The 21,580-nt window shown below is 34.6% G+C and overlaps 1 protein-coding gene across 3 annotated transcripts in view; it reads left to right on the top strand.

Annotated features, from left to right (window-relative positions):
* The window catches only part of LOC101894619 (four and a half LIM domains protein 2), a 326,991-nt gene that overhangs the window by 193,465 nt on the left and 111,946 nt on the right, over positions 1-21,580 (top strand). For 2 of the 3 annotated variants that reach the window (XM_020039089.2, XM_005190019.4), the window contains 2 exons: positions 16,465-16,841; positions 16,921-17,165. In XM_020039089.2, the coding sequence (XP_019894648.1) occupies positions 16,465-16,841; positions 16,921-17,165 (622 nt within the window). Of the gene's footprint in view, positions 1-12,860; positions 13,222-16,464; positions 16,842-16,920; positions 17,166-21,580 lie in introns of all 3 variants that reach the window. The other variant, XM_005190021.4, reaches the window with a different exon arrangement.

Here is a 21,580-nt window from a genome sequence, read left to right as displayed (position 1 = left end):
ATAATCCCATTATTGTTGTTTCTATACAAATAACGTTAATTTATTAGTGGAGAAAGATGGTAATGTTTACCAGGGCAAGTCGGACAATAGCTGAGGGTCGTTACAACTGACTGATGCTTTGAACTTGTTATTTTTTAATATTTAAATTTATTATTAATTTTTATACCCTACACCACTAAGTGGTCAGGGTATTATGTCTTTGTGCATTTGTTTGTAACAGGCAAAAGGAAACGAGATAGATCCACAGTTCCTTTTGATGATCTGCATAGAATCACATTCTGAGTCGATTTATGCATGTCCGTCCGTCCTTGTGTCCGTCTGTCCATGTATTTTTGTAAACAAAGTACAGTTCGCATTTATTGCCCTATCCAGATGAAATTTGGCACAAATCATTTGTTTGGCCCAAGGACGAACCCTATTGAAATTGGAGATAATCGGTAAAAATTTAGATATAGCTCCCATATATATCTTCGTCCGATTTGCCTTTTATTGTGCACCAAACGTGTAATATCAGCCCGAATAGTATGGAATTTTGCACATACAACCAAATTAGGCCTGTAAATAAGTATGCCAAATTTTATCGAAATCGGTTCAGATATAGCTATAGCTCCCATATATATTGTTCATCCGATTTGTTATTTTTGTCCTCCGCAGCCGTAATATGCACTCTGTAACAACAATATTTGGGGAAATATATCAAATGCAGCTCAGAAATACCTTTGCTAAATTTTATCGAGATCGGTTCAGATTTGGATATAGCTCCCATATATAACTTCGTCCGATTTACCATTTATTGAGCACCAAACGTCTAATATTTGTCCAAATGGGATGGAATTTGGCACATACGACCGAATTTAATCCAGAAGGTAGTGTGCCAAATTTGGTGAAGATCGGTTCAGATATAGTTATAGCTCCCATATATATTGTTCATCCGATTTGTTGTATTTGTTACCCACAGCCGTAATACGCACTCCGTAACAACGATATTCAGGGAAATATATCAAATACAGCTCAGAAATATCTTTGCCAAATTTTATCAAGATCGGTTCAGATTTGGATATAGTTTCCATATATATTTTTATCCGATTTCAAATTAATTTCGCACCAAATGGGCAATACAAGTCCGAATTTAAAAGATACAAATGCTTCGGCATATTTAGTCCTTTGAATTTTAAATTATAATTATAATCATAGCGTGTATGATTGAATTCTCCCATAAAAACTTTTAATTATTAAGTGGAGCTCAACTAAATTAGCAAAGTGGTGTAGGGTATCATAAAATCGGCCCCGCCCGACTTTAGGACTTTCTTTACTGGTTTATTTATTATTTAGTGGGAAAAGTGTTGTTTCCATTTTTTCTTAAGAACTTTCACTGATCGGTTTAAATTAATTGCCATTACAACTAATATTTTCCTATTTTCTTTTATTTTTCGACTTTTCCTTTCTAAGATTATTCTTAAAAAATGCTTTTAATGAATTTTCACAGATGTTCCATATGTCATAAAAAATGAAACTTTTGAAATGAAAACCAAAGCAATCTCTTCGAATACAAATAACGAATATGCAAATAAATTCATAATTACCACAATTTATATTCATTTTCCGACAATTTTAATAATCCCGCATTTCATTTCATTTATTTGCCGGCCAGTTGGTAGCAGCTTCTTTCATGCCATGGGCAATAAAAAATTTGAATAGAATTTAAAATATAAAAACAATTTTCTTTTACTTATCATTATCATAAAATGGGGCAATGGTCTGGCATAAAAATGGTGCGCAAGAGAGAGAGAGAGAGAGAGAATGGCGGGGCATTCACGTAGCAGGCTCTGGGTCAAAAACATTTCATTTATCTTTATTATTTTCTTTTATTACACCTGTATTTGAAAGAGAATTTCCTGCTGTAAAACGCACTCTCACGCACTTTTCACTTGAATGGGCAGTGGAACGGAGAGAATCCCCTAATGAAATTATCTGTTGAGTTCGAAGGTTGTGGATTTACCTTTATTCAGGAATCAATGTCGATTCATTTCATATTGCTGTCCACATATTTTGTTGCTAGAAGTGACTGCAGATGTTGGTCGATGACATAACTATTTACAACTTTTAAGCTACATACATACATACCCACCAGAGCCGGCGAACAATGCTGATAACATTCCAAAAAGTCTACTCACCTTTCAATTGCTCTCCGTCATCATCATACCTTTATTGCTTCTTTCAATTCTATTTCTACCTACCTGCCTGACTGCCTGCCTTTCCATCGACTTTTTCGGTTAATCTTATCTAACAAAAATAAGTATAAAATACAAATGAAATTGCACAAATAGACGAAACATTTACTTGAATTGCTTACAAGTTTGAATTCTTTTTACGAACGAGGGTAGCTATTAAATTTTTGGACTGGAGATTGCCTACGAAGTTGGAGTGCTGGTACCGTAAATTGGAAAATATTATTGCATCTGTAGCATTCAGCTTTAGAGATCTAACTTTTTATGTTCGCTGGTTTGTAGTGTTTCTATATTTGGTACCTTTGTTTATTTTTACCCTCCTTAACTTTAAGCTTTACACGATTGCTGATACGCATAGGTACAATATTATGTACAATTTTGAATTTTTGCATAATTTTTAGAAACTAAAAGCAACTTCCTTTTTCGATCCTGGTTGAAAATGGAGAGAAATGGGGAAAGACGGGACGGTTTATGTGTGCAGTCGTAGGATTTATAAAAAATACCAAGGAAATGTGATTTTTCTTTGATTCATTGGCTCCTCTTTTATCGCGCTTGTGATTGTCATTAAGGAATCTGCCAATGTTCAATTATTTAAATATATGTTGACTTCTGTTATGATTATTCACACTGTTGACCCTCTATGGGGTAGGTTCCGAAGGAATGGGATAATATTGGTCATTTTTAGAAAAGGTTAAAATGTGCGTATCTGGTTCCTCACATATAATCGACGGAAGAATTCCGTTTTCATACTTTATCTAATACAGATCAAAATGTTGGTATGGGCAAAAAATCGAACATTTATATCCAATTCTATACGAAATCATAAATTCTGATAAATTCCATATTAATCTCAGGTTTTTGGTTGAGAAAATTATAAGTTTTAAAGACTGACTTATTTCGCAAGTTATGACAGATAAAAATATTGAAAATTGGGTCCCTTTGTGGCTGAGGTACCAGAAGGAGTTCGCAGATATATTTCATCTTCACAACAGATCTTGTGTTGGAAAAAATGCTTGTATGTGTGAAATTTCGCTTTCTTTGTGCGGTTTGTTTTCAAATCTTGAACACTATGTGGGGGAGGTACTGGAAGAAATTGTCCGATCTCTATTATTTTTGTAACAGTTCTTGTGTTGATAGAAGTATTGAGATGTGCCATGTCTGAATGAAATCGGATGTTAATTTTGCGTTTTATGAGCTTCATGGATATTCAAAATTTTGTGGGAAAGGTACCAGAAGGAGTGGACCGATATATTCCATCTTCACACGAGACTTGGGTTAATAAAAGTATTGCAATGTGTGTAATGTGAAGACAATCGGACTCTTATATCACATTTTATAAGAGTTATTTTTATTCAAAATTTCGACCCTCTGTGGGAGAGGTACTTGATGGAGTGGACCGATATTACCTATCTCCAAACTTTATCTATATTTAACAATAATATTACGATGTACTAAGTTTGTATCAAATCGGATACTCCCTTCGAGAGTTATTGTGCGCACCAGTCAGATAAACAGACAGACTTCAAATGTGCTGAAATGGATTTTGTCACAAAAAAAAAAATAGGTTCTAAAACCGTTATTACGATGTGGTAAACGTCCGTAGCAAATGGTATATATCCTCTCTGAGGCTGAGGGTATAAAAATGGGGAAAGACAGTATGTTTTATTTGTGCAGTTGTAGTATTTAGAAAAAATGTCAGATAAATGTTAGTTACCTTGGGTAGGAATAAAAACGTTTTTATCACACTTTCCCTGGGAAGAATATCCCGAGATAAAATCAGAGAAACTGGCAAGGTGTGTTGACTCTTTCCAAAGCCGTTGTATTTATTTCCTGTCCTGGTAAATATTGTCCTTTTTTCTAAGTAAATGTAAAACTTTGAATAACTGTTTATCTTCACAACAGTGATGTAGTAGTGTGTTGATGTAGCAAACGAAGATTTCGAGTTCAATCCCAACAACAATTGAACTCATAGAATAAGTTGAAAAGTGAATTTAAAAAATAAAACAAATATTTGTATGCCCTTAACCTTAAGGCTATAAATGGTACATTATAATGTGGCCAAAATAGTCCTTATGTCTCTTTGTGCAAATAGACTGCCTGGCTAGTACAGACGATAACTCTCAATGAGAGTGTCCAATTTCGGCCAAGTTTTGTACATCGTAATATTTCTATCAAACATAGAGCTAATTTTGATATGAGCAAAATGGGTCTACCCCTTCTAACACCACCTCCACAAAAATAACAAATTCAAAGGAACAAATTTAATTTATAAAAAGCAAAAGGGTTTCTGATTTCGTTCCAACTTAGATAAGATAACCCACAATAGGTTACAATTTTTAATGATTATAACTATACTAACTATACTATATAAATGATTGGTGAATTTCTTCTCGCAAGAAGGTCAAATGTTGGCTCATATTATGATTTTGATGGATTGTCATCTAGTTTTGAAATTTCTATTTGATACTCGAAAATTCCGTATTATATTTTAGGAAATTCAGGAAATTCCATTTATAATTGGGAAATTTTATTTGAATATTATGCGAATATGCGGATTGGAAAAATACTCCATTGTGACACGTAGCATAAATTAATAATGATCTCCCACAATTGGATTCCCATTTTCATCAAATGTATTTCAGATGGAATTTCAGAACTGAAAAATATTTTCTTAATTGCAATTGACTGGTTGTGATGTACAGGCGGCAATTAAATTTTCATTGGCATTTTCTGAATTTGAAACGGTTTGGATTGAGGTTTACAGAAATTAAAATGGGCTGTCTGAAATTCAAATGGGATTTTTAAATTTATTTTACGGCTTTTAACCTAAAAAAGTCTGAATATAGAATATCTAAAATGAATTTTAAAATTGAATTGCTATTGGTATTTTTTGAGTTTTAAAACGAATTTCTGACATTTTTTGAATTACTGTTGAAATTGTGTACATTTTCGCCCCTGTACTTTCTGGGTAAAGAAGTTCTCTCAGAGTAATTTTTACCATAAAATGTGTTTTTATATGTTCTATTAAAAAGAATCGAAACACATGAAATATAAATGTTTATACCGAAACTTATTTTAATTCAATGATCCCTTTAAAAACCATAGCAAATTTTAATGTTACCTTTTTCCTTTAAAATATTAATAGTGACAACAATTAGATGTAAACGAACATCCTCCACACTACATACAGATAGGCATGTAGAAAATTCTATTTTTATTCGTTCTTTTAAAAATAAAGTGTTTCACATTGTAATTGTTCTATTACAAGGGCCCTCACAGCATTTAAAATAAACTCAGAGTGCCCTTCAAATGTGAATGAAAGTCTGTTGGGCGCCAAATGAGAAAAAACGCTTTTGAATTGGATGGAGGGACCCAACCAACAGTGATGCTGGACAAATCGTCAAATGCCCCCACTTCGACGAGAGGTCTGTTGTTGATGGAAGTGGGCAATCATTTAAAGTGTTCATTGTTTATTTAAAAATAATTTTTTATTAAAGTGTTCTTCGTTTTTGCTAAACGTTTCTTATTTTTGTTTCTTGAAAACATTTTAACGATTTATCTGTTTATTACTTTTGAGTTTACGGTAAACGGTTTGCAATGTGTTTGAGGGATGGGAGGAGGGGAACGAGAAATAGAGCAATCAAGTGTTGGCATTTTTGTACTATGCTCAAAGATTGAAATAGCTCCTACCCCTCACAAAATAATTAAATCAAATCAAATTTAAAAATTATTTTTAATTTTCTTATTAACTTTATTTTGGCTTAAGGTCAATTGAAAAACATCAGTGTTTTATTTTTATAATTTTGATTTTTATTTTCCGATATTTCGACTGTCTTTGACAGTCATCTTCAGGGAAAAAAACTACAAAGATACAAAACAATTAACATTTAGGATAATAACACACAATTTTACTTTTTATTGAGAAAAGCAACAGTCTTGTTTCACCGTCTATGCTAAACTAAATTTTTGTCTGCCTATGCTTTTGAACTAAGTTCCTATAAATGTGTGCACAGTGGTCAGTATCAGTTTTATAGTTCATTCTAACATCTGTTGGTATGTTTATAATATTTAACATTTCAAGAGTAAAACGTCTTTTATAATTATTTTCTTGTGTCAGTATTTTAACGTCTTTAAAATTTGGTTTATGGCCAGTCATCGTGCAATGTGACGCAAGCGCCGTCTTTTGTTCTAGTGGTTTTTCCGTTTTTTGATCTTACTTGTGTCCAGATAGTCTAGTCTTAAGTTTGATTTTTGTTGTACCAACATATACCTTCTGGCATATGTTAGTTTCGTCCCCTGCACATTTTATCTTATATACTACATTGCACTTATCTTCTTTTTTTATTTTCGATTTTGTTTTGCTAAATAAAGAGTTGACGTTATTCTTAGATTTAAAGGCTAATTGATACTTGTCCTTATTATAAATGTTGGAGTTGCAGAATCGCTCCGAAAGTCCAGATATATATGTAACTGGCTTGTATAATTTTTCCATTGTATCCCTCGTTTTGATTTTGTTATTGTTTTTTGCGCCTTTTATAAGATCGTCATAGTGTTATTCGGGAAGTCTTGTTTTGAAGGATATTACGTTCGTTTTTTTGTTGAAAGCGTTCGTCGCTTATGCTATGTACCCTTTTGATAAAATTTACGGCTGTATTTATTTTTATTCGTCTTGGATGTTTTGAATAATAGTTGATAAGTCGTCCTGAAGCTGTCGGTTTTTGATACCAATCAAGGATCAGTTCATTGCCTTGTCTAATTATAAGGGCGTCCAAGTATGCTAGCTTTCCTTGTTCTTCGCTTTCCTGGGTAAATTGCACATTTTTATCATAAGAGTTTAAAACATTTAAAGTGTTGTCAATTTCCGTTTTCTTTACAATTTAATCAATATTTTTGGCTTTGTCATCATTTTTCCCATTGTAGCGTCCAATAACTCCTCCATTACGATATCCGCAATAATCGGTGACGCAGGAGATCCCATAGGAAGTCCTTTTTTCTGTTCATACACCTTGTCATCATACATAAAATATCTTGATTCTTTTATACAAAGAGTCAGTATTTCTATGAAGAGGTCGTTCGGAATTTGTGTATGTGTTTTAATAATGTCCCATTTTTCTGCTATTGTTTTCAAAGCTAAATGTATAGGTATGCTGGGAAATAGCGATAAAACGTCAAAAGATAATACGATTTCGTCCTCTTCAATTGTTACTTCTTTAATTCTGTCTTTTAGATCCAGCGCGTCTTTGATATTATAACTAGAATCCTTTGTCAAATGTTTTAAAATATCCACGATGTATTTGGAAAGCTCATATGTTGGGGAGTTTATTGATGAACATATCGGTCTAAGTGGGTTTCCTTCTTTATGGATTTTGGGTAGTCCGTAAATTCTTGGCGCAACTGCTGTGTTTGTACTCAATTTGTTTTTTTCAAAAACATTTATGATATTCATTTTTAGTAATTTCTCCGTCAATTTGTTGTTTTTATTTTGTAGGTTATAAGTTGGATCCCGTTTTAGTCGTCTATATATGCACATGTCCCGCAGTATATTCTTCATTTTGGTATCATATTCATTCTTATACATAGCAACAGTCTTTCCCCCTTTATCGGCATTTAAAATTAAGATATCTTTGTTTTGTTTTAAAAATTGTTTTGTTCTACCCACTGTGTCAATTATTATTTTATCTCTTATACTCAGTTTTGTCCGTTGTAAGTGGTCGTCAATCAGAGAGACTAGTTTTATTCTCCCGTTTTCTTGATCTTCCTTATTGATTAAAGTTTGCACGCACTCCTCGCTCTCTGCTATTACATTTAATAAAGGGAATGATGCTTTTGTTGTTGGTAACGCATATTTTGGTCCCAACAAAAGTAGCCACTGAATATCTTCAGGTATGACTGTGCTTGTGTTGTTCGAAAACCACTCATTGCTGTGTTTAATGTTGAGTTTTTCGCGTTGTTTTTGTAGCAGTGCTTCGTATTTCCTGACGTGTCTTGTTTTGTTATTGTTGTTGTGTGTTTTATGTAAATGATTTTCGCTCTCCATGAGAAGAGAAAAATCGTTCTCGTCCATTACTTGTTGAAGTGTTTCTTTGGTTTTTGTAACTGTGATTTTGTTTTTGTGCAGTTCTTTATGTTTGTGTTGTATTAGAAGTTTGAGTAGTTTTAAGTGAAAATTATAGTTGTGTGTTTTTAAAGAAGCTAATAAATTTGGCGGAATTTTGTCGTTTGCTTTGAACATATTGTAAGTGTTTTTGGTTGTGTTGTTTGTTCTTATGTGTACTTAAGACAAACACACACACAGTGGGGTATGATAAACTGAAAGTACTATTTGGAATAGAAAATATTTCTAATAGGATATGCATTATAGTTCCAAATTAAGATAATTCTCTCAAACATAACCGTTGTTATCCGAGTGGCATAGGAAAATTGAGAGTACTCGGTATGTTGTTTACATGCAGGAGTACTACCGCTTCAAGTTCTAGTAGGGAGTGAGACTTGTTCGAATTCGAGCGAACATTTCATATCTATGATTATTAGTACTTAATTTGGCTTCGATATTCTGATAGATCCATGAATTAAGATTCCTCCTTTTATTGGCGTTTATTTGAGTCAATTGAAGATCGGCAAAATTCCTAATATCCTTAACAGCCTAAAATATTTTCCGCGACATTTTTTCTGTATTTTGCGTCCCAAAAATAACTTTTTTGCCTTTGTAGTTATATTAATTCACTCAAAATTTCTGTTAGGGAAAATCACACGCTGAGTTAGTGGTTTCTATTGGTGGTATCTCGGAAATCAGTTGGAACTTCTTTACTACTTTTGCAGAAAAATTAATTAATTAGGTGCGTGTTGAAAAACTTTACCATAGGAATTTTTTAATTTATAATTCCACTCTTTGAATTTGAAAAATGTTCAAAGTTTCAATTTTAAATTCAGGTTTCCATTTACCCTTTATAATATTATTACCAAATCATGTTCGAAAATGAACCACGTTGATATCCTCTGTCATATGGCTACATGAAGATCATTTACATACGGCTTTGGACTACATCCGTTTCAGATGGTTTGGTGCCGATCTTTCGGCGCACGTCCGTCCCTCTGTCTGTCTGGATAATACGCACGATAAATCGTACTATATCTATTTAAATTAGGTCTAATTCAGAGGTGGGCAAAATTTCGAAAAAATTCACAAAAGTCGTTATCCACTTTACAGCTAAATATAATCCAATGGTCATCCAATAGGATCGGATGATAATTGCGACCTGTATATAATACCTTCAATACATAGTGTTGGGGGTCGTAGAAAAAAACTTTAGAAAATGTACAATTCAAAATTGTAAGTCAAATTGAAAAAATCGCACGCGTTAAAAAAATGAAAAAATTTAACAAAAATATTCACTTTTTTATTGGCATATTTATACGCGATTTTCTTAGATTATCGTTTTCTGGCAAGAGACCATTCCGAATTGTTGAGAATTGTGAAAATCAGTACAGCGGTTCTTGACTTATGATCGGTCTAACTAACATCCGCTTCTTTGATATATGAGATTGTACATAATTTGCTATATATGCGATATTTTGGATATAAGCACCAATGTAACGGTCAGAAGTGGCATTTTCGTGTATTTGTGATTTCGCCAGGATTAAAATATTCGACAGGATTAAAAATCTTAGTTGAGATTTTCGTATTTTTTACAAAAAAGTAATGGTAGTGTAGCTTGATTACGATTTAACATGGACCGACGGACATACATAGCTAGATCGTCTTAACTCGGCGAGATAGGAAGATCCATATGTAGTTTCCTATGTCGGAAACCAATATTTCGAGGTGTTACATAATTTTTCGCCCAATAAAACTTATAATACCCCCAACACATAGTGTTGTAGGGTATAGCAATTGGCTTCATAAAGGGAGTACTCATTTTTTTAACATTTTAATATTTGGATCCGCCTTTGGCCAAGTGAGAAAATGTACGAAATCTTTGCACACCTTCTGGTACCTCTCCCTCAAAGGGTCAAAATTTTGAATAATTGCAACTCTTCTTATATGCAAAATAACTCACCGCAACGCATCCAACAGCATTTTATCTAGTATAAATAGAAGACTTATGGACTCACTCCTTCTTGTAACTTCCGTACAAAGGTTACATATTTACATTGCATTTAGAGTTATCTTTTGGAGAAGGAACTAGAAGTATTGGGTACCTTCACCAAAAGGGTCAACATCTTAAACAAACATAATACTTATAAAATGTTAAACGAATCAAATATCAGTCATATTTTCCACTCCAACTAATTGTAGTGCCACCATACAAAACCTGCGAAATTTTATATATTGGAAAAAAAAATCGAAATTGAACGTATTGGAGCATTTCACAATTTAATTTGATAAGACAATGCTCGGTAATCCCACAAGTCGTTAATTTTTCCCCGATATGTATGACTAATTTTTTATACCCTCCACCATTCTATATAGGGTATATTAGCTTTGTCATTCCGTTTGTAACTCCTCGAAATCTACAAAGTATATATATTCCGGATCAGCGTAAAATTCTAAGATGATCTAGCGATGCCCGTCTGTCTGTCTGTTGTAATCACGCTATCTTTCGAACGAAATGAGATAGAAGGCTAAAATTTTGCATACATGCATAGGCATGACTTAGGCATGTTAAGTTCGGAAATGGTTTTAGCGACATTATTTAAAAGTTCGTATTTAACAGTTTTCCTTTAAGAGGTAGTTTCCGGAAGTTTTTTTTTTGAAAATTTTCAAGTTCCTTCCAAAAGATGGAGGGTATTAAAAGTTCGGCCCGGCCGAATTTTTCTGCTTTTTTACTTGTTAAAATCTTATTTGATTTTTCAAGAATCTTAAAACTTCATTAATTCACAGTAAAAAAAAAACAATAAAAACAGAAAAGTGTTTTGGAATCAGCAAATATGGCAAATATGTGTCATGTTAACCTTAATATTTAGGATCTTCTATTGTCTTTTTATATTAAAATACAAGAACACACTCCATTCCAACATATTTGGCTCTAAATAAAAATAATGGAATCCATAGATCCCACTGTGCACAGCATTTTACAAGTAGCGGACAATGGTACTTAAGGAAGAAGTGGGCGTTACATTATTTTATTTTTCCTGTTGTCTTTGGTGAAAGTAGATTGAAAAAGTCATAGCTAATGAGAAATATAGGCTGGTGTCGTTTAGCGCCAGAATGTAAAAGCCACAGTAGTTGATTTTTTTTTTGGAAACTGTTAACTGTTAAATATGTTTTAATGCATACCCCATTATTCTTTGTGTAAGGCCTACGATCATATGAATTTAAATGTTTTTTCTTTCACATTTTTCCTCCAATTCTAATGAAACAAAACTCAAAAAAAACCAGTAAAGAAAGTCCTAAAGTCGGGCGGGGCCGATTTTATGATACCCTACACCACTTTGCTAATTTAGTTGAGCTCCACTTAATAATTAAAAGTTTTTATGGGAGAATTCAATCATACACGCTATGATTATAATTATAATTTAAAATTCAAAGGACTAAATATGCCGAAGCATTTGTATCTTTTAAATTCGGACTTGTATTGCCCATTTGGTGCGAAATTAATTTGAAATCAGATAAAAATATATATGGAAACTATATCCAAATCTGAATCGATCTTGATAAAATTTGGCAAAGATATTTCTGAGCTGTATTTGATATATTTCCCTGAATATCGTTGTTACGGAGTGCGTATTACGGCTGTGGGTAACAAATACAACAAATGGGTGAACAATATATATGGGAGCTATAACTATATCTGAACCGATCTTCACCAAATTTGACACACTACCTTCTAGACTAAATTCGGTCGTATGTGCCAAATTCCATCCCATTTGGACAAATATTAGACGTTTGGTGCACAATAAATGGTAAATCGGACGAAGTTATATATGGGAGCTATATCCAAATCTGAACCGATCTCGATAAAATTTAGCAAAGGTATTTCTGAGCTGCATTTGATATATTTCCCCAAATATTGTTGTTACAGAGTGCATATTACGGCTGTGGTGGACAAAAATAACAAATCGGATGAACAATATATATGGGAGCTATAGCTATATCTGAACCAATTTCGATAAAATTTGGCATACTTATTTTCAGGCCTAATTTGGTTGTATGTGCAAAATTCCATACTATTCGGGCTGATATTACACATTTGGTGCACAAGAAAAGGCAAATCGGACGAAGATATATATGGGAGCCATATCTAAATTTTTACCGATTATCTCCAATTTCAATAGGGTTCGTCCTTGGGCCAAACAAATGATTTGTGCAAAATTTCATCTGGATAGGGCAATAAATGCGAACTGTACTTTGTTTACAAAAATACATGGACAGACGGACGGAGGGACAGACGGACGGACGGACGGACATGCATAAATCGACTCAGAATGTGATTCTATGCAGATCATCAAAAGGAACTATGGGTCTATCTCGTTTCCTTTTGCCTGTTACAAACAAATGCACAAAGACATAATACCCTGACCACCTAGTGGTGTAGGGTATAAAAACGGAACAAACAAATACCATCGAATATTTCCAAGAAATGTGTAATTAATCTGATTTTTTCACAAAATACTTACAAACGATTTCAACAGACAACAACACCTACAATCAACGATAAAAGAAAAACAATTTCTCATTTAGTTTAAAGACTTTGTGGAAAAAATAAAGAAAACAAAACAATTTAAAATCCAAAACAGAAACCAATGAAACAATTTGAAAGTAAAGTGCCGCCGAAATAAAAGTGTCAGAACTATCAATTTTGTCACCATCGCCTGTCAACACAGAAGAAATGGTGAAAATGTTGGACCTGGATCGTCATGCCGATTGCCCCCTCTGGGAGGCATTAGCATCGCCAGATGTACCCTGGACCGGCCTACACTACGCCTGCCTAAATGTTTTGCACACCTACTGTAAAGTATTCGATAAACAAGAAATTTATGATCTCATTGTAAGGTAAGATGAAAACCAGCAGCAACAACAAAAATTTGAAATAAAAGAAAACAGAAATCATTTAACTTTCCATACAGACACACACATAGACACTCACTCACCTACGACGTCATGCAAACGGAAATAATGTATCATTTAAAAATATTTGAAATATTGATGGACAAATCGACAGATACCTCTATGAATGTATTTTTGGCATTCGACTAGTTATTACGACGGCTACTAATTTTAAGCAAATTTAATTTATTTGCTTAAATTTAGATTGATTATGCATGCATAATTGTCTTTGTTTTCGATCTTAAAATATGAAAATAATAAAAATAATAGTTTTGTCGATGAGGTGCTAAAATATCGTTAACTGTATGAGCTCTATTTGCTGATTTCTACACATCCCTATTTTTTATGGATACGTATGGATAGATCAAGGTGTCCTGTAAAAATCCCTACACCTAGCGAGTGCAGTATTCCTACGAAAAAATATGGTCTCAGTGTTATACTCCAGTATTTGTGTGCACTTTCCCTCTATCTCGAAATTTAAGGATTCTTTCTTCTGTGACTTTTACTATAAGCGCATAGAGCATAGGAGCTTCGCACTACACTATGCGACAAAAATTCATTTTTTTCAATAACTATGAAACCTAAATAGAGGGAGCAAGTTTCCACCTCTTCAAAACATTTTCAAATTTTCGGATTATAATTCCTTATAATCCGGTCATTTTAGCTATATAATATCTTTGGCAATATGACTAAAAATTATTTTGGCCAACAATTTAACCCTCATAGGAGTTTGTTTTGTTGTTTTTTTTTTTTTTTGTTTTTTTTTCCTCGCTGATAAAAGTATTTTACTTATAAATAATGGAAATGTACAGGGTGAAATGAACAAACTGCAAACAACTTCAGACTGCTGTCATTTCTAAGCCACTTGTCAGACAGCTGTTAAAATTATTCCAGTGACAGCTCGTTATATTGTTTACAAGCGTACAAAAGCATTTTATTGAGAATTTTCCAGAAAAAAAGTTATTCGTGATGGAATTCAAGCGTGATAGTGTGATTTCTTTATATTTGGCTGGAAACCCACAAATGGCTATTGTTAGAGCACTTCAGCATTTAAATGTGAATAAATCTTTTGTGTATTGCACCATCGCTCGTTACCGTGATACTGGTAGCGTAGCTCGACGTCAAGGAAGTGGACGGAAGCAAACAGCAACCTCAGCAGAAATGGTTCGAAAAGTAGAGAAGCGACTTGATCGTCACTGTGGCCAAAAAATGAAATTCAAAAGGTGCAAGAACTTACGCCGCAACAGAAAGAAAATATAACCAAAAGAGCTAAAGAGTTTCTTCGCTTGGCCGAAAGTGGTGAACTACCGAATTTGGTTATGTAGTCTCCGAAGAGAAAACATTCGTTGTCCAGCAGTTTGTAAACAAACAAAATGTTCGTTTTTACTTGCCAAAGAGGTCAGATGAAAATGTGCACCTTCGGTTGGCCACCAGAACTCAAGCGCCGGCCATGGTAATGCTGTGGGCCGCCATAACAGCCGATGGTCGCTCTCCGCTTGTATTAGTCAATCAGAATAAATGACGAATATTATCGCGAAAATATTCTGGGGGTGTATTAAAGCCTTGGGCACGCAAACATTTTGGCCACAGACCTTGGACATTCCCACGGGACTCAGCACGCGCCACCCAAGAATGGTTACAAAATGAGGTTTCTCGCTTCATTTCCAGCGCACAATGACCACCAAAATCTCCGGATACCAATCCGTTGGAATCGTGTGTCTGAAATATTTTAGAAAGCAAGGTTGGCACTAAAAAGTACCAAAGTGTCGATCATCTCAAGCAAGCGCTTCGGCGGGAATGGGCCAAAATACCGGAGAGCAACATTCGGGTAGCGTGTGATGGTTTCATTGGCTGTTTGAAGGCCATAATTTGTGCCAAAGGTGACCAATTTGAACAAATCTAAACTTATTCTGAAATTTGATGCTATTTCCGACATATTTTCCTTTCATTCAATACAATTTAAAAATTATGACGTTTGGCTTTGTTGCGGTTTTTATACCCTCCACCATACTATGGAGGGTATATTAATTTTGTCATTCCGTTTGTAACATTCTTAAATGTTCGTCGTAGACCCCATAAAGTATATATATATTCATAATCAGCATAAAATTCTAAGTCGATTTAATGATGTCCGTCTGTCTGTCTGTTGAAATCACGATACAGCCCACGATATTTGACGTAGAGCGCCAAAATTTAGCAGAGCAATTTGTATTGTGTCTAGGATGGTTGGTATTAAAAATGAAATATATCGGTCCACGTTCTGGTATAGTCCCCATATAACGGTACCTCCCGATATTCGGTATTTTGATGATTTATGCCACATTTTTTCACTGATTTGTTCGAAAATTGGTATTTGTAGATTATAACGGGTCCCTGTGTGTGTGGCAAAACATGGCATCTATAGGTCCACGTTTTGGTATAGCCCCCATATGAAGGTACCTCCCGATATTCGGTATTTTGATTATTTTTGCCACATTTTTTCACGGATTTGTCTAAAAATTGGTATTTTTGGCCATAATGGGTTCCAGCTCCGGTGGCGAAACATTGCATGTATGGGTTTACGATTTGGTATAGCCCCATATAACGGTACCTCCCAATACTCGGTATTTTGGTGATTTTTGACACATTTTTTCACGAATTTCTCTGAAAATTGGTAGTTGTAGATCATAATGGGTCCCAGTTCGTGTAGCGAGTCATTGAAATTATAGGTCCACGTTTTGGTATAGCCCCCATATAATGGTACCTCCCGATATTCGGATATTAGTTGATTTTTGCCACATTTTTTCACGGATGTGTCTGAAAATTTGTATTTCTAGGTCATAATGGATTCTAGCTCCTTTGGCGAAACATTGCATGTGTAGGTCCACGATTTGGTATAGCCCCCCATACAACGGCACCTCTTACTTGTTTTAAACAGAACCTTTGGTTTGTTCTTCATTAAATTTTAAATTAACAGATTTTTAATTTTAACATCAAAAAGTTTAGTTTGTATTCCATAACAGAATTTCATAACAGAGAAACAAACTGCAAAAGCTTTTTTAACATAATGTTAACTACAGAGAATGTACTTAACATTGTGTTTCTTAAAAAGATTAATATATCGCATGCGATATATTTAACCTCTATTGTTTGCTACGTCTGATTGATGTCAATTACTAATTTGTTTTTTTTTTTCTTTACTTTTTTCAGAAAAACCTGTCAATCCTGCAAATGTCCCCGCGAAGCACATGCCATCTATCAGCAGCAATCAACAACGGTCCACGAACGTTTGGGCTTTAAGGTGGTATCACCGGCCGACTCCGGCGTGGACCCCCGTGACTTGGGCTACACTTGGGTGCCTCAGGGCATACGTGTGTCGTCGCGCATCAATCGCTACTTTGAACAGTTGCCATTGGAGAAGGTGCCGAAAATCGGTAGCGAGGGCGCCCGCTATCGTGAACAGCAGATCTCATATCAATTGCCCAAACAGGATCTCTCGCTGGAGCACTGCAAGCACTTGGAAGATGTGCACGAGGCATCCTATGAAGATTTTGTGACGGCTCGCAATGAAATTGCACTAGACATAGGTAAGGGAGTTAATGGCTGGATAATTGTGGAACGACATCATCATGAAATTCATTTGATTTTTTTTTTTGTCCACCACAGGTTACATTAAGGATGCACCTCATGATGAACACTGCGCCCATTGCGAAGGTGAAATCAATGTGGGCGACATGGTGGTGGCCGCTCCGAAATTCGTGGAAAGCGTTATGTGGCATCCTCGTTGCTTTACCTGCAACACTTGCAACGAACTGCTGGTCGATTTGACGTATTGCGTGCACGACGATAAAATCTACTGCGAACGTCACTATGCGGAACTGCTGAAACCGCGCTGCGCTGGCTGTGATGAGGTAAGTCATATCTTGTTCCTGCTGTTGTTGTAGTTGTCTTCTGTCAATTCTCTAAGCGAATGAAAATTAAAACTACAAATAAAGGGAAAGGCCAAGAAAATTTCAAGGTTTTGGCCAACATGAATGTGGATAAATCTTGACAAGCCGGATATGGCCACAAACCACGCCATCCATGGCTTCCATCAAGGGAAATGTGTGAAACGGAGACCATTAAAATTGGTTACCAAGCCAATGTGTTTGGCTCGAAATTTAAGCAATTATGGACGGTTAGCGGTAGATGAGATGATTGGATGGATTTGATAAGAAAATGTTTATCGAAAGCATGACATAACCACCCACAACAACACGACTTTTTTCCAAAAGTATCAATTAAAAGTTTTCCATTCCGTCGTTTTTTTTTTTTTCTTTTTTGTCTTCATTGGAAACGCATCCCACCTAGCGCCACAAAACGGGACAATGGACAATGAGTTTTCGTTATCCGTAACATTGGCAGGGAGTGGTTTTCCAACATTTATGACAGAGCGCGTCATCAGGGGCTATGACCAAAGCAATTATTTTTTAGCGTTTCCTTTCTTTGGTAGCTGACATTGAACTTTGATTACCGCGAACGTCCAGAAATGAGTACAGGTGGTTTTTTGTGTCCGTCCGGCATCCTTTATTGTGTCCCCAGCTATGCCGGCAATACGCTTTGTCAAACACTTGGCTTTCATTTCGCCAAGTGTCATTGTTGAGCAAAGTCGTGAAATTTCAAATATTGAAAAACATCGATTGTCGATTGGAAAATGTACAAACGCGGGAAACTCTCATGAGCTAAGTAATCACATCAAGTTACATATGTAAGTAGTGGACATTAGTTGGTGTTGTGTGTGGGTGTGTGTGATTTACCGGAACGAATGATCGACAGTATCTGGATGTTGGGAAAAGTGAGCAAATATACTTTTGGCTAGATTTTTATTTTTTTTTTTCAACAAATGATAGTTTTACAATTGGATACATATCTTGCAGATATAAAATTTTCTATTTAAGATTTTTAAACAAATAATCTCGCCAATCGGTTTTTTATACCCTACACCACAAGGTGGTCAGGGTATTATGTCTTTGTGCATTTGTTTGTAACAGGCAGAAGGAAACGAGATAGACCCATAGTTCCTTTTGATGATCTGCATAGAATCACATTCTGAGTCGATTTATGCATGTCCGTCCGTCTGTCCGTCCGTCCGTCTGTCCATGTATTTTTGTAAACAAAGTACAGGTCGCATTTATTGCCCGATCCAGATGAAATTTTGCAACGATCTTTTGTTTGGCCCAAGGACGAACCCCATTGAAATTGGAAATAATCGGTCAAAATTTAGATATAGCTCCCATATATATCTTCGTCCGATTTGCCTTTTATTGTGCACCAAACGTGTAATATCAGCCCGAATTGTATGGAATTTTGCATATACCCCCAAATCGGTTCGAAATCGGTTCAGATATAGCTATAGCTCCCATATATATTGTTCATCCGATTTGTTATTTTTGTCCACCGCCGCCGTAATATGCACTATGCAACAACAATATTTGGGGAAATATATCAAATACAGCTCAGAAATATCTTTGCCAAATTTTATCGAGATCGGTTCAGATTTGGATAGCTCCCATATATATCTTTATCCGATTTCAAATTAATTGTGCACCAAATGGGCAATACAATGCCGAATTTAAAAGATACAAATGCTTCGGCATATTTAGTCCTTTGAACTTTAAATTATAATTATAATCATAGCGTGTATGATTGAATTCTGCCATAAAAACTTTTAATTGTTATGTGGAGCTCTACTTAATTAGCAAAGTGGTGTAGGGTATCATAAAGTCGGCCCCGCCCGACTTGAAGACTTTCTTTACTGGTTTTTAATATGGTAATGATTTTCTTCTTTGAATTTGTGTTTGTGCATCGTTTTATTATTATTCATTATTGACATTTAATATTTCAACGACTTAAACCATAGACAAATGAAGATATAGACAATGAAAAGTTAGTTTCGTCTTTTTATTCAGATGACTCTCATCATGTTTTGCATAGTCAACATGCTGATTTACGCGTTCAACACACTCGACTTCGAAAACACATTTTATCGGTTTTCAAGAATTTTACTTGATTATTCCTGATTTTTTCGATGTCATCAAGTACTTTTCATATTTCTTTTATTATGGAACAATTTTTAAATGATAAACATCCTACAGTTTATAATATTTTTCACATTTTACAATTGAGTGACTTCAATATTCTCACTCAAACCCCGTAAACTATATTGACGACATCTGTTGATCCAATTTTTTTCGAAGATAAACGGTGAGAGCATTTCGTTGTCTATATTTTCATATGTCTATACTTAAACCCCCTCTTAAGGCCCGCATACACTTCATGTTAGAGTCGTGTGTAAAGTGATAAAGTCACATTTTATGTTGTAGATTTTCCTAGAATACTTTAAGGAGCTCATATCAATTTTTAAACTATACTATGTAATCTATGTATTCTATACATGAAGTATAAATATGTTAACTCATGCTATAAAGCATTCCTTTTAAATTCGAAGCGTCTAAAAGTAGGCTATAAAAAATGCTTAAAATAATTGTGAAAGAATTTATTTTTCATATGACTTTATCATCGTGAGTTAACTAGCCTTTAGCGGTCAATTCTGACATTTGGTTTCGGTATTTCCAAATGTCAGAATTGACCTGTAAAGGTACCGTTTAGAAACAGAGGTGAGTTTCCAAGGCTGTAATCATTTAAGGAATCGTGATTCTCTATAAGAAGGGGAGATTATTTCTTGTGTGTCTCAATTTAAAGCATGATTGACCTTCAAGTATGATCTAAGATAGATAAATATCTAACAATGGACAATGTTTGCTTCGTATTAGATTTTTTATAAAGAATTTTAACCTGGCAAAAAATTCTAAGAATTATTTAATATTAATTTACAAAAATTAACCATTTTTAAAAATTAAAAAAGATATCATTTTGATAAACATATAATGACTTTTAAATTTATAAGAAATTGGGTTGTTCAGAAAACTCAATACAACAATTACGTTTCATCATGGCATTGAAATGTTTTAAAATTGAATCGAGTGTTTGTGGTAAGAATCATATTCATATTTTAGATTCCTGCTTGATCTTTAAGTTGCATGCAACCCGAAAAGTATGCAACGACTTACATATTCCGTTTTCTATTTAGACAAGGACTCAGATTTGCTCGTATTTACTCGGAAGTGAAACTGACTCCAAGAGTTCGAGTTTTGTACGAAGTTTCCTCCCCACTTTACTGTTTTATATGGGAACGCTTGCGAGTTTGAAAAATTTGGAGTGGGAGTCGAAATGCTTGAAATAGAGTAAGTGTTTTCTCTAGGAGGGAGTTGAAGGTAATCAATTTTTCGTTGCTTATTTGTGTTTTCGTGTGTCAGTTTAGTAGCAAGCAGGCTATAGGCGGATCGTGTACAAAAGCCAAGAAGAGCAAATCAACTAAAGCGAAGGGCCGATGGATTTTGTGTACAAAAATAGCAAAAGCAACAACATTTTAATATGCTTCCTTTGTACAGATGGCCAACAATATTCTTCGACGTGTTTAGTTTGCCGCTGTGGGTTGAGAAAGTACACATACTTTCATATTCAAAAGCCGTATGACAAAAACTAAATGAGTACTCGACTCGAGTAAAATCCGTAAGATTCCTAAAAAATTGTACTACCACTCGAAAACGAGCAAAGACATGATCGCTCTTATTCGAGTACCATCGAAAAATAGATTATATTCGTTTTTTTATACTCCCATGGGTGTTTCCGCTCGAGCAAAAAAATATATTCTGTCTGTCTATCCCTCCGTCTGAAAAATTACTATAGCTTTCGAAAAGAATAAAATCGGCTGATAAAATTTCACTTAAATGTATTCTAGGTCCGTAGAATCTGTAGTATTAGTACAGCGCTTAACTACTTCGCGATATTCGTCATTTGGATGGTTTTAGCCACATTTTTGAAAGAAATTGTTTCAAAGCTCATATTTAGTGTTTGTAACGCCCTGTCGGGCAGAAAATATACTTCTATGTATTCGTATATCCTCCATATAATTTTTGGCCACATTTTCAACGACATTTTTTAGAAATTTGGTATTGCAAGCTCCTAAAAACAGACATTTAATGACATTCGAATACTAGAACTTGGAACCCTTTGATTTTCTACCCCGTAGGACACAACAAGAAGGGTGGATTAGAAGTAGTTTCTTATTCTGCCACATAGACCTTAAAATCATATTATAATTTATTCTGTTTATTTTGCAATTTATTAAACGGTTTAAGAACGCAAAACATAAATGAAGTATTGAGGGTTTCCCACGAAATCGAATTCCATATAGGAGGATAATATTATTTCGTTCTAAAAATCT

The sequence above is a fragment of the Musca domestica genome, unplaced genomic scaffold, assembly GCF_030504385.1.
Source record: "Musca domestica strain aabys unplaced genomic scaffold, Musca_domestica.polishedcontigs.V.1.1 9, whole genome shotgun sequence".
NCBI lineage: Eukaryota > Metazoa > Arthropoda > Insecta > Diptera > Muscidae > Musca > Musca domestica.
Note: the sequence above shows the minus strand (reverse complement) of the source record. Positions and strands in the feature narration are given on the sequence as shown.